This window comes from Ixodes scapularis, unplaced genomic scaffold (genome assembly GCF_016920785.2).
Source record: "Ixodes scapularis isolate PalLabHiFi unplaced genomic scaffold, ASM1692078v2 PGA_scaffold44__24_contigs__length_19508400, whole genome shotgun sequence".
Taxonomy (NCBI): Eukaryota; Metazoa; Arthropoda; class Arachnida; order Ixodida; family Ixodidae; genus Ixodes; species Ixodes scapularis.
The window spans coordinates 7,717,396-7,734,464 of NW_024609873.1; the positions used below are offsets into that span (position 1 = coordinate 7,717,396).

At 45.9% G+C, this 17,069-nt stretch overlaps 1 protein-coding gene across 1 annotated transcript in view; it reads right to left on the reverse strand.

Moving 5' to 3' along the window:
• Window positions 1-17,069, reverse strand: part of LOC8024840 (gamma-tubulin complex component 3) — a 68,308-nt gene that overhangs the window by 37,050 nt on the left and 14,189 nt on the right. The window contains exons 8-10 of the mRNA XM_042293124.1: window positions 12,279-12,467; window positions 11,030-11,159; window positions 7,104-7,198 (exon numbers count right to left, since the gene is read on the reverse strand). Coding sequence (XP_042149058.1) covers window positions 7,104-7,198; window positions 11,030-11,159; window positions 12,279-12,467 — 414 coding nt within the window. The remainder of the gene's footprint in view (window positions 1-7,103; window positions 7,199-11,029; window positions 11,160-12,278; window positions 12,468-17,069) is intronic.

The following is a 17,069-nucleotide window of genomic DNA, read 5'->3' on the forward strand; positions in this document are numbered from 1 at the left end:
GTACGTGGGTTCGTTCTAAACGGGTTTTACTCTATGGGTACAATATTTCCTGGCAGTTTTTTCACGTTCCCCGCTAAATTTCGCAAAAAAGTTAAGTCCCGTGATTTATGCACTAATCCAGGTTCCCCGCTAAATTTAGTGGAAAATTTGTCATGTGACCTATGCACCAATTCAGTTTCCCTGCTAAATCCGACAGGAAAATTTATGTCATGTGACTTGACGTCACATGATCCATGCACCAATTCAGCTTCCCCGCTAAATTCAGAGGAAAATTTACGTCACTTGACCTATGCACCAGTTGAGGCTGCCCGCTAAATTTAGCAGAAAAACTAACGTCACAACCTACGCACCAGTTCAGTTTCCACGCTAAATATGGCGGGAAAATTTATGTCATGTGACTTGACGTCACGTGACCTATGCACCAATTCAGCTTCCCTGCTAAATTCAGAGGAAAATTTACGTCACTTGACCTATGCACCAGTTGAGGCTGCCCACTAAATTTAGCAGAAAAACTCACGTCACAACCTATGCACCAGTTCAGTTTCCACGCTAAATATGGCGGGAAAATCGATGTAATGAGACTTGACGTCACGTGATCTATGCACCAATTCAGCTTCCCCGCTAAATTCAGAGGAAAATTTACGTCACTTGACCTATGCACCAGTTGAGGCTGCCCGCTAAATTTAGCAGAAAAAGTAACGTCACAACCTATGCACCAGTTCAGTTTCCACGCTAAATATGGCGGGAAAATTGATGTAATGTGACTTGACGTCACGTGACCTATGCACCAGTTCAGCTTCCCCGCTAAATTAAGAGGAAAATTTACGTCACTTGACCTATGCACCAGTTGAGGCTGCCCGCTAAATTTAGCGGAAAAACTAACGTCACAACCTATGCACCAGTTCAGTTTCCACGCTAAATATGGCGGGAAAATTTATGTCATGTGACTTGGCGTCACATGACCTATGCACCAATTCAGCTTCCCCGCTAAATTCAGAGGAAAATTTACGTCACTTGACCTATGCACCAGTTGAGGCTGCCCGCCAAATTTAGCAGAAAAACTAACGTCACAACCTATGCACCAGTTCAGTTTCCACGCTAAATATGGCGGGAAAATTGATGTAATGTGACTTGACGTCACGTGACCTATGCACCAATTCAGCTTCCCCGCTAAATTCAGAGGAAAATTTACGTCACTTGACCTATGCACCAGTTGAGGCTGCCTGCTAAATTTAGCAGAAAAACTAACGTCACAACCTATGCGCCAGTTCAGTTTCCACGCTAAATCCGACAGGAAAATTTATGTCATGTGACTTGACGTCACATGACCCATGCACCAATTCAGCTTCCCCGCTAAATTCTGAGGAAAATTTACGTCACTTGACCTATGCACCAGTTGAGGCTGCCCGCTAAATTTAGCAGAAAAACTAACGTCAATACCTATGCACCAGTTCAGTTTCCACGCTAAATATGGCGGGAAAATTTGTCATGTGACTTGACGTCACGTGACCTACCGTATTTACTAGCAAAATAACACAGTTTTTTATCAGAAGAATCGAAGCAATGTTCGGGGGGGGGGGGAAAAGCGTTCATTACACGAAGGAAAATTTTCGCGTCCGTATTTACTCGCATAATGAACGGACCTTTTATCACGAAAAATAGATGTAACTTCTTATCTCTTCATGCGCGGCGCGCAACTCCAAAACCAAACTCCGATGCGCAAAAAAAAAGCTCCTCGTCATGATTTTTTTTCTTGCTTACGTTTTTTTTGTTGTTTTTTTCTGCCTTTCACAAGTTGTTTTGTTTGCCCACGCTGCCCATGCATTCGCGACCTCGCTGCACCAGGATACAAAAGTGTGGTCATTTCGCACGCATGGGGGAGGGTGTCAAAATTTTGACAATAGAGTTGGATACGTCAGTGAAAAAAAAGTCAAAATTTTGAGAGCCGACTTGGGGGGTGCGTTCATTAAGCGAGTGCGTTCATTGTGCGAGTAAATACGGTATGCACCATTTCAGTTTCCCCGCTAAATTTAGCAGAAAACTGATGTCACGTGACCTATGAACCAATTCAGTTTCTCCACTAAATTTGTCGGGAACATTGACGTCATGTGACCTATGCACCAATTCAGTTTCCCCAATAAATTTGACGGGAAAATGGATGTCACGTGACCAATGAACCAATTCAGTTTCTCTACTAAATTTGTTGGGAAAATTGACGTCATGTGACCTATGCACCAATTCAGTTTCCCCAATAAATTTGACAGGAAAATGGACGCCACGTGACCTATGCACCAATTCACTTTCCACGCTAAATTTCGCGGGAAAATGGATGTCACGTGACCTATGAACCAATTCAGTTTCTCTACTAAATTTGTTGGGAAAATTGACGTCATGTGACCTATGCACCAATTCAGTTTCCCCAATAAATTTGACAGAAAAATGGACGCCACATGACCTATGCACCAATTCACTTTTCACGCTAAATTTCGCGGGAAAATGGATGTCACGTGACCTATGAACCAATTCAGTTTCTCCACTAAATTTGTCGGGAAAATTGACGTCACGTGACCTTGCACCAATTCAGTTTCCCCAATAAATTTGACGGGAAAATGGATGTCATGTGACCAATGAACCAATTCAGTTTTTCTACTAAATTTGTTGGGAAAATTGACGTCATGTGACCTATGCACCAATTCAGTTTCCCCAATAAATTTGACAGGAAAATGGACGCCACGTGACCTATGCACCAAATCACTTTCCACGCTAAATTTCGCGGGAAAATGGATGTCACGTGACCTATGAACCAATTCAGTTTCTCCACTAAATTTGTCGGGAAAATGGACGTCATGTGACCTATGCACCAATTCAGTTTCTCCATTAAATTTGTCGGGAAAATGGACGTCATGTGACCTATGCACCAATTCAGTTTCTCCACTAAATTTGTCGGGAAAATTGACGTCATGTGACCTATGCACCAATTCAGTTTCCCCATTAAATTTGTCGGGAAAATGGACGTCATGTGACCTATGCACCAATTCAGTTTTTCCACTAAATTTGTCGGGAAAATTGACGTCATGTGACCTATGCACCAATTCAGTTTCCCCATTAAATGCGTCGGGAAAATGGACGTCATGTGACCTATGCACCAATTCAGTTTCTCCACCAAATTTGTCGGGAAAATTGACGTCATGTGACCTATGCACCAATTCAGTTTCCCCATTAAATTTGTCGGGAAAATGGACGTCATGTGACCTATGCACCAATTCAGTTTCTCCACTAAATTTGTCGGGAAGATGGACGTCACGTGACCTATGCACCAATTCAGTTTCCACGCTAAATTTGGCGGGAAAATGGATGTCACGTGACTTGACGTCATGTGACCTATGCACCAGCTCCCCTCTGTAATGCCCTCATGGCCCTGAGGGTATTTAAAATGCATTAAAAAAATGTATGGCAAATTGCTAGGCAATAGTGTTGCATACGTGAAACATTCTAGCATTACAAACGTATATGCAGTAAACTTTCGTTAGTTTAACCTCGGTTAATTCGACTTTTCATTTAATTTGATCGTGTTCAAAAGTCCCAGCGAGCACCCATACATTTCTATGGAAGGGAAAGTTCCATAGTTTGAACTCGGGAAAACTCCGCATCAGATAATTCGTCCCGAGTGAATGCACGCGGGATCACGTTGCACGGCACCACGGCAGAAAAGCCACCAACATACGGCAAAACACGGGCCCTTTGCTGCAAAGCCGAACGTGCGCAAATATGTGCCTGTTCCTCTACGCCACTGAGATGGACCGTAGCAAGTGACACGAGCCAGCGCAACCAATCTGGCGTGGGGTAGCGCAGAGAACATAGCACGTGGTCAGGCGCGGAGACAGCCAGTGGTGCGCGCTCTCAAAGCGCTTTTCTGTAGCGTCATGTGTGGTCCATCTTGTGCACCGAAAAGCACGCGGTTTCTTTTCCTTTTTTTTGTTGTTATTTTTCTTTGTTCTTGACGGCCTGGCCGCACAGCACCAAAGTTGGCTCAAAAAGCTTCCTCAGCGCACACTCTCAATGCACTTTTTTGTAGCATCGTGCATGGTCCATCCTGCGCGCTGGAAAACACAAATTCTCTTTTTTTTTTTTCCTTTGTTTTTTTTTTCTTTGACGGCTTGGTTGTCTGGCACCAAAGTCAACTCGTAAAACTTCCTTTTTTCGTTTTCTTTTTTTGTAGTGTGCATTTTTCGGGGATGTGATGTTTAGTTACGTTGCGCAAAAGAACATTTTCGCTTCTATTGCACACGGCACGGTTGATGCTGAGTGGCTGAGTTTAGAACAAAGGCCGAGCTCGGTTATGTTGCGGCAGCAGTGGCAGTTTCATTTAGCGGAGAGGCAACGGTTGGTTGACTTGAGATGGCATCACGCGGGAACTACAAGTCGATGTCCACTGACACAAAGATGGCCATTCTTGAAGAGGTTGCGAAGGGTGTATCGAGGAAGGAGATGGCAGACAAGTATCATTTGAAGAAAAGCATGCTTGCCACCTTGGTCGCCAACAAGAAAAAGATCATTGAGGCTCAACAAAAAGAGCACTTCGACCAAGAAAGGAAACAGCTGTGAACGTCGGCGCACCTGAACGTCGAAAAGGCTGCGCTCCAGTCGATCCGTGACATGAGAAGCCACAAGAGCACTTCGACCAAGAAAGGAAACAGCTGTGAACGTCGGCGCACCTGAACGTCGAAAAGGCTGTGCTCCAGTCGATCCGTGACATGAGAAGCCACAACTTGCCTCTCAGCGAACCTCTTGTCTGCGAAAAGGCTCGAGTATTTGCAAGCATGCTCGATGCCCCAGACTTCATTTGCTCAGATGGTTGGTTGTCAAGGTTCAAGAGTCGGCACCAGCTCACATTCCAAACAATCTGCGGCTAGCAAGCAGATGTCAATCCTGCCGTGTGCGAGTATTGGTAAAACGACCGGCTTCAAGACATTTTGAGGATATACCCCCCAGATCACATCTTCAATGCAGATGAAACTGCTGTTTACTACAAAATGCTTCCGGACAAAATGATAACATTCAAGGACGACGTGTGCGCCAACGAAAAGCACAACAAAGAGCAACTAATTGTGTTGATAGCCGCCACCATGTCTGAAACCGAGCGGTGCTGCTTGCTCGTTCTGGGGAAAGCGTCCAAGCCACGTTGTTTCAAGGGAAATGAAACTTTCCCAGTTGACTATGATAACACAACATCGCTTACATGATGGTAAATGACACTTGTCTAGCCGATTCTGCGTTGACTATGTCTACCTTATTTTTAACTGTGATCTTTTTGTCGAAGTATTTCTATATAAAATATGCATTCCTACAGCAATAATTGCGTGACAAAATGTTTCCGACTTCAAACAATCACATCTTTCTATAGACGTCTTATACACATACCTCGTGCCATTTCGTACTGATTATTTAGCGGTGTAATAATTTGCCCGTGTAATAAAATGTTTTCTAGACCTGCTGGTATGTGCAGCTTTCATTTTATCTGATAAGACACGCGCATGTGACGAAAAGCGCGTTACGACGGTCGATCCACGAGCTTTGTCTTCGCTTCGACGAGTGCCCCCGATGGCCTTCCTTTGCGACGTCCCCATAAGAGCAGTACGGCCTTATTTCTAGGAGGTGCTGGGTGGTTGTAGGAGATGAAAGCGAGGAGAGGATACTGCCGAAAGTACCCCATCCGACCGCTTGAGTGTGTCTTCAGGCTGTTGAGCTGTACATTTCCGACGAGGAAAATGCTGAGTGCGCGCTGAGGTAGATCGCTGCTCTCTGGAGCATGACTTTGGACACGCATTTTAAGCGCAGACGGCACCACACCATCCGTGAGTACTTAGGACAATAAAAGGAAGTTTAATTTTAACCGTTTTTCTGTCCTTCTTTTAGTTTGATAATTTAGATAATTTGACCAAATTTCAAGGTCCCGTTGAGGTCGAATTAAGGGGGAAAAGCTACCCAGAAAAAACGATTTCTGCAAAAAAAGTTGATTTTGAAAGAATGCCATATTGTACATCCATTGACATTTAGAGAGTATTTCCAAAAAGTTTCATTAGTTTGCACTGCATAGTTATTTTAATTATAAATTATTTTCGGTCCACCGATGCTAAAGAAAAGGTATGGGTTGGAGCACTTTGAATGCATTTTTCTCCGTTCCACTTTTCGGCATAAATTTCACTTTAGGAAAACTATTGTTTTGTTATCACACAATAGAGAATTATTCTTAGGTGGTTCGCTGAGATAGAATTTTGTGAGGAACATGCCTCGCTGGTTAGTTTTTCTACTTTAACATTCTTTTATGCAAAAAAAACTACATTTGTAAAAAAGTGCAGACATGAAAAAAAAAAATTTATCTTCTTATAGAGTTATATTTATGAACAACAATGCAATATAGCAAAATAACTAGCTGGGTATGTGCTATGGATATTCCTATATTACACATAAAAATCACAGATTTTTATTTTATTTTTAAACAATAGTTTTCCTAAGCGAACACACTGACTTCCATATTGTAACATTAGTAACAAGTTCCAGAATTGACATACAACAATGAAATTTGGCAGGGATGGGCTTGCCCCTCATATAAACATCCACTGCAAATTTGATTTAAATAAAGCAAGCGGTACAGAAGTTGACTTTTCTGGAAAGTGTCCTCCCTTAATGCAAGTTTACTGTATCATCATTTAGCAACACGTCTAGCCCATTCAGCCAGAGGGCTACATTCACTGCACTCTTTGTCAGATAATTTAAGGCGTGGCATGTGTACACATGAAATGGTAAACCTGGTGATCTTCCAGTATCTTCCTTGCCTCTTCGCCTAACTCTCCTCCTCACTCTACCCTTGGTCACATGACCTCCCCGATAACCAATCAGTGTCAGACACCTCACTCCTCCTTTCCCACCCATCAACCAACCAGTGTCGAGCCTCACGGCCACGCTTTCATCCAGGCTTCACTTTTGGGCTTCACAAAATGCCGAACACCTAGCCAAAGGTTTCATGTTCATAAATAAGAAATATGGCAGCCATGTACCCGTGCATCTAGCAAATGTGGGCCGCATCGACAACGGGAGCTCACCGCAACGAGAAGCCTCCGCACCAGGGTGCTGACTTGAGGGTCCCCATGAGCCAGGAAAGCGTGCATCCGGGATGCCAGCATGCCCCCCTTGAGACCTGTGGTCGGAACAGACGTCACTTGATCTCTACTAGAGTTACTTTATCCTTAAATGCTTCTGAAAGTAACTTGGTAGATTACAAATAGTACTTTCAAAAAGTCAGTACTTTGTACTTGGGTACTTTTCGTGAGTAACTTACAGTAACTTCTTGATTAGTTACAAATCTCTTCCGCCCCTTTTTACATAAGGGGGGACGGTCTGAAAACTAATCAACCTCGGTTGTTCTGGCTAAGCACTCCGCGACTGCGACCGTTTCGTCTCCGGTATCCCAGAGTTCCGTGCTCGAGTGAAAAGGGGCAAGCTGCTGGACAGAAATTTCGAGAAACAGTTGTTTTGAAAGAGAATAAGACTTTTTTGGCAATTACGGTTTTATACTCGCTTCTTAGCAGAAAAAGCTTTCTGGTAATTGTGATTTTATATTCGCTTTTTTGGTACTTAGTTTGACTGAATTGTAAGAAAAGTTGTAACTAGAGACTAGAATCTTGAAAGTAGTAATGACTTCCTTTCAAGTGCAGAGTGTGTTATATGGCTGGGACCTAACCATATCTGGTTAGGTGCCAACAATGGGAGTCGATGGGCCAACCGCCAGCCAAACGCGCTGACGCAGCACTCGCCTGTTCACTGACTGAACACAAGTGCCAGTCAAACCTCTTCCTCGAGTGCCTACGTGTTACTCCCGGTGGGGTAAAAGATCACTTGTTCAGACACACAGCGGCGTTTTGCTCCGTTAAACAAGAGTGCTCAGAGGTTCCCCAAAGAAAGAACAAAAAAACAAACAAAAAAACAGACTTTTTTGTTGCAACGGGTTGAGGGATTTTCGAGTGTTTGGTTCTCTTTTGCCGCGAGCTGGTGCAAGGGCTCTAATCAGCACTGCTGCGTTCCGATTGTTTTGTTTTCAGCACGCTCTGTCTATTGCGTCTCACACTCCTACGGGCTCCGAGAAAATAGCAGTCACACTGCAACCGTAGGACATGGCACCCACACGTAAGACATCCACGGAGCGCTCACACACTTACCTTGCACGACATAGTGCCGCTTTGTCATCCAGTCTCCACATGTGAACATAGTTTCTCCACACTAACTCATCACATTCTGTGTTACTTTGCCACACTAGTACGGAAAAGCGGTGACTTTTTGAGTATTTAGTTCTCTGTGCAGACACTTTTTAGAGTTGAGTATTTGATACATACCCTACCCAGATTCTATTTTAGGCCTGATACTCAGTAACATAACTAGAATACTCTTCGGGGGTATTTGGTACAAGTCTGGGTCGGGCATGTTGTGCTTTTAAGACACAACTAAAAAAAATAAATATTTCAAAAATTTCATTTGATTCCTTCAAAGCCATTTGTTTGACCTTTTCACTGTAAGCTTTTTGTGACTACTCCGCAACCCCCGCCAGGATTTTATTTGCGAGTTGGTTCAGCAGACCCTTTAGGTTCTTTCCTTGGATGCGCTGTCAGGATCGTGACATCCAGAAATACGTAGAATTCACGTCTCTTCACTGGTGCGTACAAGATCGGTCCATCGACAAAAACGTGGCAAGTACTTGGTGCTGGAAAAAGTTTGTGTGCTCAACAATCGCGTTCACGACACCTTGCGTAAACAAGCCTGTTATAGGTGAGATACTTCATCGTTATCGGTTTCACTGAACTTAGAATTAATACAAAGTTAATAAATTGTTTTGCCCATCAAAGAGCGGACGCGCGTGCCTTGCTGACGCGCCATGGCTGCTGCCGAGACGAAGCGACGGAGCGGATACAAGAGCTTGTGGTCCACTTGTTGCCTAAAATTTAACCTACAAGTTTCAGGTCTTTTGACGGTGCGACAAGTCTGCATTATTTTACTTTATGCGAGTTGCCTCACGAATAGTGGAGGGTGTGCGTGAGGGGTCAAGGAGTTATCTCAGGAGTTGCAGCAAAAAAAGGATTGAAACGCGTTACACAAAAGACATTAACATTCATAGAAGGCTGCATGCATTTATAAAAAATAGTATGCAAACGAGAAAACAAAACTGTTGATGATTAAATTAATGAAAAAATAGAGTGGAACTAATCACTGTAACCCCAAAACACGTGCCAACAAAAATTCCAATAATAATGGTGGTATAAGTAGCACCACAAAAGAAAAGTACAGTAACCAGGATCACTTGCCTCCTCTTAGAAAGGGCTCATTGCAGCCCATTTTAAACAACAGAAAGGTTGATTTCAAGTACCAGAGATATATTGTATGATAAACTATACCCATCAATAATAACAATCGTTTAAAAGCAAAAAAAATGACCGCACCTCCACGTGGTGAATGATGTTGATTGGGGCGAAGCTCTGGTGGTGCTGATGATACTGATTTTACGGAACATGGTTATACAGGCATTTGAGCATTTGACCGCAGCGCCCTCTTGTTTATAAACGTTGAGCCAATGCATGCAAATTTCACCGCGATTATATATGCATTTGACCGCAGTGCCCTCTGCTGTATAGACGTTGAGCGGTTACATGCAACGTTTCATCCATCACATTCCCAGCTCTTGAGTTACTACCACATCTCAGAGGCCCCTACTCGTTCCGCAGTCGTGGCCGAGTGGTTAAGGCGATGGACTAGAAATCCATTGGGGTCTCGGCGCACAGGTTTGAATCCTGTGGACTGCGCAAACATTTTTTCTTTTTGCAAGAAGACAGATGGGATGGCAATTGATGTGAGCATGGATGCCGGACGGACAAAGCTAGACCCTAAGGAGCTTCGCCCCTAAAACAGCTGAACATGAAAAGCTTCATACATGCGAAAAGCAACTGTACCTGAAGGAGTGAGGGAACCAATCTTTTGCAGTTGAATTTTAAGACCTATTTGTTTGAGCACTGCACTGGGCGGCGGGTTCTGCCAAGCCTGGCATGGCCAAGCAAAAACCTGGCAAGAGCCCAGCACTAGCCGGGCACAAACCCGGCCCTGGCCCAGCATGAGCCCAGCCCAAACACAAGCCCAAGCACAGCCTGCCCCCCAAAGGTTTTTTTTTTAACATAAGCCGGAGCTCGTCGTTTTTAAAGCAGCCAACCCGCTCTCTTTAAGTCCGCTTCACGCCGGCACTCTCGCAAAGAGCTTCAACATTTCGCACAGACGCAAACGCATAAAGCTCCACCGCCTTGCACCGGCTTCTCAGAGAAGCAGCCGACGGACGAATACCTCGGTCGGCTCGGTGGGCTCGGAAGTTTGCTGGGGTGAGCGCTCTATATGTTCCTCGCTTATATTGCGGTGCCCCACGATTTCACGAGGCGCCAGACTCCCTGGCTTCGTGCTCGCAGGGTGATTCGGAAGAGTGAAGTCGCCTTTTGACCTTCGTTCTCCCTTCTGATCGATAGAGGGCACTTCGGTGCCCTCCGACGGTGGTTGGGAGAAACCCCCTCGCCAATCGGCTATAAAAGACGGCGCACCAGGGGGGTGCTTCCATCTCTTTCCCCCGGGACATCAGCATAGGACTTGGGCTAGTGCAAGGTCGCGCAGGAACGGTGTTTTGATGGCGGACGCCACGGGTACGACAGGTGTTGGCCCGCAGATCAGGCTTATAGCTTTCTCTGAACAGCGTGGAGCGGGACAATTGTACTGCTGCCGTAGTTAGCCCATGCGCTATCGATAGACATAGATGGCCTTGTGCCTATTGAATGTTCAATAAATAGGAGCGGAACTCCGCTCCTCAATTGTTCCATGCATGCATGTGTTTGATTTATATTTTGAGCACAGAGTCAACGGATGGACCCTGTCCGGTCTGCTTGGCCGCACACCACGTGGGAGCAGGCTCGCCGGTGGTGGCACGCGAATTCACACAATATATGCTCACCTTGGCAAGCCTTCACCAGACTGGCCAGAACCCTGAGCGTGGCCAAGGGCTCCATCATCATCACGGTCAGACTATGCAGGGTAAGCGGGTAGCGTGCCGCACCGTCCGCCGGTTCTCCTGCTCCCTGGATCTGAACGGCCACAAACGAGAAAAAGCAGCGCTTTAACTCCAAGCACACAATGATCCCTTTCCATCATATTGCTGCACCCACCCCGTGCATACGTCACCAATTGTAATAATAACAGTAATCTAATCATAACGTGCCCGCCCAACGCCTCCGCTCAAGATGCACGAGAGGTTGAAGCGTCGTCGAGGATAGGAAGCTTTTGCTGGAGGCGGGACGGAGGCTCCTCCCTGACCATGGTTAAAATCGCGCACAAAGAGACGAGGACAAACGAGGAAGGAACACAGAACACAGACAGGCGCGCTGTGTTCTGTGTTCTTCCTCGTTTGTCCTCGTCTCTTTGTGCGCGATTTTAACCATGTTCAACGTTTACCAACTCGCCCAACTTACTACTCTCCTCCCTGACGTTTTTCCTTGTCAGCGATTAAAGTGACGGCTAATTAGCAAGTTGCCTCGCTGTTGGTACATTGGAGCACGTACGAGGGATGGACTATACTCATTTATGCTTCACGTTTTTGCTGCAGCTACCGGCCGCTTAGAGATGGGCAGATTTCCCTATCTTCTTGACGCATTCCACCTGGAGCCGAATGCGCTTGCACCACCTGTGCGGCAGCCTTGACATGCCCCGCCAAGACCACTTTCTGGAAGTGCACCGCAGCTCAACTGTGATTGCAAAATGGCACGTTTGCGAAGGTTTTTCCGTGGCCCCGAACGGGTGATAGCCCCTAGAGGCCGGATCGAGTCATACACTAGCATAAACAAATGCTTGTCAGGTCACACGATGTGTGTGAAATATGACCGGACCCAACTGGGCACCGGTCAGTCATGGCGTCACACGCAATTGTGTAAAGCCACAATTGACCGGTGCCCGGTCAATCATTACCTTGAGTCGATCTTTCGTCGATCGCCAGGCTCCCAATGCCCACCGTGTTTCTTACACAACCCCATATAAAAACCTTTATATTATATATCTAAATTCCCCAACACGTAACACCTGGTGGTAATAAACACACCTGGAATAAACCTTCGGTACCTCTAACCGTGAAGAGGTACAACGAAGCGCACAATCTTTTAAAAGTGTACACAAATGGCCGCCACCATAATCGCTTCGCAAGGCCCACTCGCCTGTCCGTCCGGCAGGGCTAGTAGGCGGTAGTACTCGGTCAGCTCCGTCTGGAGAGCGCCCACGAGTGCGTCTGAGAGCAGGCCTCGCCTCGCTTGCTTGTTCTTGCAGAAGCCATCTATCCGTCGCACCAGCACCCCAAGCTCCGTCAAGCGGCCCGTCAAAGACCGCATGTCTGACGGCACCACGCCCTAGGGGAAAGGTGGTGTCCGGTGTTGGTGCTCCATGTCCACAATATCCCGAGAAATACGCCTCTCAAAACATAGCCGATCCTGGTTTCAGGCATGATTTTCTCTTCATGCAAAACACTAGAAGATAGCCCACTCCTACGAATCGCACAGCCCAGGTGACCTTGGCAGTAATGGGGCAACTTTCTTGAAAAGTCATCTTGCTAAATTTGCCACTTTTGTCTGGGCCTTCGTTCGCGTTGTTTGGAACCGTTCGAAAACAATGCTCAGCCAATCGAGGTCACTTTGCCATTACCGTATTTGCCTGGTTCTAACATGCGCCCAGTTTTTATAACTATTCTTGGGTTTCGGTATCGTATCCAAGAAACGGTGCACGTTACAGTCGAGTAGGTACAGTAGACATATTGGCAAACTGCACTCGCATACAAAGGACATGAAAAGATTAGCAGTCGTGCCATGACTGTCATGGGGATGAATGGCAGCTGCAGCAGCCATAACGAAACCGAAACGTCCAACCATTGGCAATTTTGATCACACGCTTTGTAACCTACTTTCACGGCTTCGTCTTCAAATTGCCAGGCACAAACAAAATCTGATTTGCTCAAGAAAGCTGGCAGGCGAACTTGCTGCTCCAGCTTTTTCTTTTAGCAGAGGTTGCTAGTAGCCTTAATCCGGAGTAATATGGTATCGAGGTTACAACATAGAGGTAAAATGAAGGCAACTCGGTTCATGGCAACAGCCTAGCCGATAAATGATTCAAAACAAAATCCGGAAAGTGCAGCAACATTAAATCTATGGGATGAGTAACAGTCCCACAAAGACATTTTAAAAATTAGTCGGAGACTGTAAACGAGCTTTCCCCTTTCGATAGCACGCCCGACAAGTTATGTAAGCGGGTTATGACGGGAACCGACTACGGTATGTTTATTGCTTTACTCTTTCGGGCTTGAACTTCGAAAGCTAGCCCATTTCCGTTACTTTCATGTTTCACTCGATTCACCCTCGATTTCAGGTGAGCTATCTCTCGAAACGTTGCTGTAAATATCTTTGTTCATGTTGCATTAAATGTGGACAGCCATCGTTAAGAACTCACGGTTCTTTTGTCTACCTAGGGAACTCAAAAACCTTTTTACCTCGAGGAGGACAGCAGAAAAATTCTTCATTCCTCTCAACACTTGAGAAATAAAACAGCTTAGACACGAGCTAGACCAACAAAGTGCACGCCCCAGCAGAAGATTGGGTATTATTCTAGACCACCTACAGGTCTGCAGCACGCAATCGAAGTAGTTCAGAAGCTTTCAAACTCTGCTAACAGTAATATGCAAACAAGTTTCATGTTTCACTCGAGGGCAGAAACAACCAACAGAATTACTTTATGGGAGAGCTTCCATCTCACATTCTGCTACAGGACACTAAACCTCCTTAGCTAAGCTAAAAAAAAATTATACAAGCTTTACTATGCTGAAAAAGACACTAGTAAGCACAGAATATGCAATATGCCTTCCAGGGAAGAAAGGGCATCGGAATGGCAGCGCTAACGAAAATCCACTCTCATTTCTGACACATGCCACGAGATGGCGCAGTGGGAAAGAAAAGGCCTCGAAACGCCCTTTTCTGTCATGCTCATTCACGTGCTGCGAAATGAGCTTGCTTTTGAGTGGTTCATACCATCTAGCTTGGATAGCTCAGTCGGCAAAGCACTTGGCACACAATCTTCTCAAGGTGGCGAATTCAAATCCTCCCAAAGGACTAAAGTCTTTTGCTATGGTTCCCCATGGGCGTAACGCTTATCAGTGTCAGTTTTTTCGTTGGCCGTTATAGAACTCCATAAAAATCGGCCGACAAAACACAGTCTGTGTTAAAATTTTGTGGCCCAAGTATGGCCAACAAGCTCTCATAAACATTGCAAACCTCGAGTCTATTCGCGACTCCAACAAAACGGACGCCACCAAACGGGAAAACCGGGAACCAGCCGGTCCAGGTCGTTCCGCACCCCTCCGCGTCTCTGGTGGCTTTCGCGGACACGTGTTGTCAGCACGATGGCGAACAGTGTAATTTCACGAAGGTCCGAAAATTTCTTAAGTTTGCCTGAGTGTTCATTAGTGTGGCGAAGCCTCAGTAGATTGCTTCCTTCCACCACGTGTTTTCGATTTCTTGGATGGGAAGGAATCACGGAAAAACGTTTTTATTTCTTGTCTGTCTCGAATCACATTCAAAGTGACGACTACTTGGTAACTGATAAGGGGTTTCTTTATACGGATGTAGAACAGTGGGAGGACGACAGACGAGGCATTTCACTGAAGGGAACACCGATGCTGCAGTCAAGTGAATGGGAAGGTTCGATAGCTGCTTTCCTTAAGTTTGGTTGTGTTCGATTGGATTCAAGTTTGAGCCACCCACGGCGGTCGGTGCGTTGGCTATTCATCTTGGCTGCTTTTTGCCGGAAAATCTTCTGGACCGCTCTGAAGGATTTGGGCTGATTTTGCAATTATTTGATTCATGAAAGCCTGCTCGCTGCAAATGAAGAATGAGGGAAATTATCTGTTTTCAAAAGGTGGGGGACGAGTCTCGCAACGTTAAAGCTGTCACGGCATTTTGGTCTATCGCACCTCCAATATTTATATTATACCACCGTCGAATTAAACCAGCAGCAATATACGTCTACATTGCTCAGGTTGATCGGCCACAAAAATACTCATTTTTTCCGTTCAGGATAAATACCAAAATAACAACAAAAAAAAAGAGAGAGAGAGAGAGGACGAAAGTTACGGGCAGCAACCCATACGGTAGAACTTCGGTGGGCAAGAGTGTACAGGCAATCCGGCGGTCCCCAGTAACGAGTTTCGGAGGTTTGTTATCTCTTTGGCATACGCACGCCGCCCTTCTAAGAAACGGGCGATGCGAGGCAGACAGGAATTTGGACAGGACATTCCGCCGTAATGCCTTCGCGTTTCCGGCCGTTTCTTGGCGCAGGCTGCGGGTGGAAACGCTTTCCCGCGATATCCCACACAACTTCTTTTTAAAAAACGACTTCAATTAGGTGCCCACATCTACCAAGTTTGAGTAGCATATCTTTTAACCGGTGACTAACCAGTCTCAAACTAAAAGTGTCGTGCGACGAAGAAAAATCTCGGTCCTCACGACCTGACAACCTTGGTCCATGCCAACTCTTCCGACGACTAGCGAATAAGGTGTCCGCCTCACACCCCAAACAAAATCTCAAGGCACAAACGAGATGGCGAAGGTGAGTAAATTTTTTAAGGGGCCATGAAATGACCTTTTTACTTTTTCCAGATAACTTTTACATTAAACTGTCAATGTTCACTGAATGCCGAACAGGCATCCGTTTTCGTCTCGGTTTATTAACTTCTACACAAAAAATTATTGAAATATCGACTTTTTCATTCTCTCCAACTGACCGCAAAAGAAGCCGTGACGTAGGCCGTTTCCGGAACCGGAAGTTCTCTCGGCAGTAGGAGAATGGGAGCGTTAGCGGCAACGAGTTGGGGTGCGCCGGTAGGTTTTACTGCGCTGATGTCACCGACGTATTTCCTGAATCGGCGCCTCTCATCGCCGCATCGCAGCTGAGCGAAATTCAATGAGATATGTTGCGCTACAGCGACAGCATGGGACTAGTCCCATACGCCGGTATGCCTGTTGGGAAGTGCAGCGAGTCTTCCGGTGAAGACTCCAGAAGTCAACCACCCTGTCATTGTTGGCAGAAGGGCCGGCCTGTGTCAGTTGTTTGCAAAGCGACGTAGATGGCGTTTTTCACGGCCTCGGAAATGCAGGAGCGAGCCGACGTTAAAAAAGATACGTTTGAACTATGAGTGTCAGCAAGAGCCACGTAAATACCTGTTTACACTCGGAGCGGACGCGCGCGCGCTTGATGGAAGTGCTATATTCGAGCTGTTTGTAAGCGCTTCGGGACCGTTCTTTTACAACTGCAACTCGATACTGACGCGACACTCGGCAAAGAAAGGTTGGACCGGGGTTGTACGCGAACTGTTATAGCTCGACAGTGACGTGCAGTCTGTCAGAATAAAAATGGCATACCAATAACAAAGTGTACATACCGTGTTACGAAGGTAATCCATACGGCGTTTATTTCAGCTCTATATCACACAAAACAAGAAGATAGAATCGACGAGAGTCCCTTTTCGACGAGTGTTCGTCAACACTGCCTCGGAAAACAAGGGGAAGAGATTGACCTCACCTCTTAATCTAGAATTGAGGTCAGCGATCAAACTATAATACGGGAAGGGTCCACAAGGGTCGCGCGGGCATATTCCATTTAGCACGCGAGCCGGTCGTAGGCAGATGGTCTTGCGACGAAGCAACGCAGCGCCGAGTCGGAATGCCTGCTAGGCCTATCTTCTGAGCAGCTCGCTTCGTCGGAGTCGGTGGATCCAGCGTTCTTGTTCGTCGTGGTCTGTTTTAAGTACTGTTTTCTTGCTGCTTGAAGTCGGCACGCGCGGGAAGAACACATAGAAAAATAAACGTTCAGTCAGTCAGAGTTTTGAGAGGAAGGAAAACAAAGAAAATAAACGTTCGTCAGTTCAGTTGGTCGTGGTCGCCGCCACCCAAGTAACTGTCGGCCCTGCC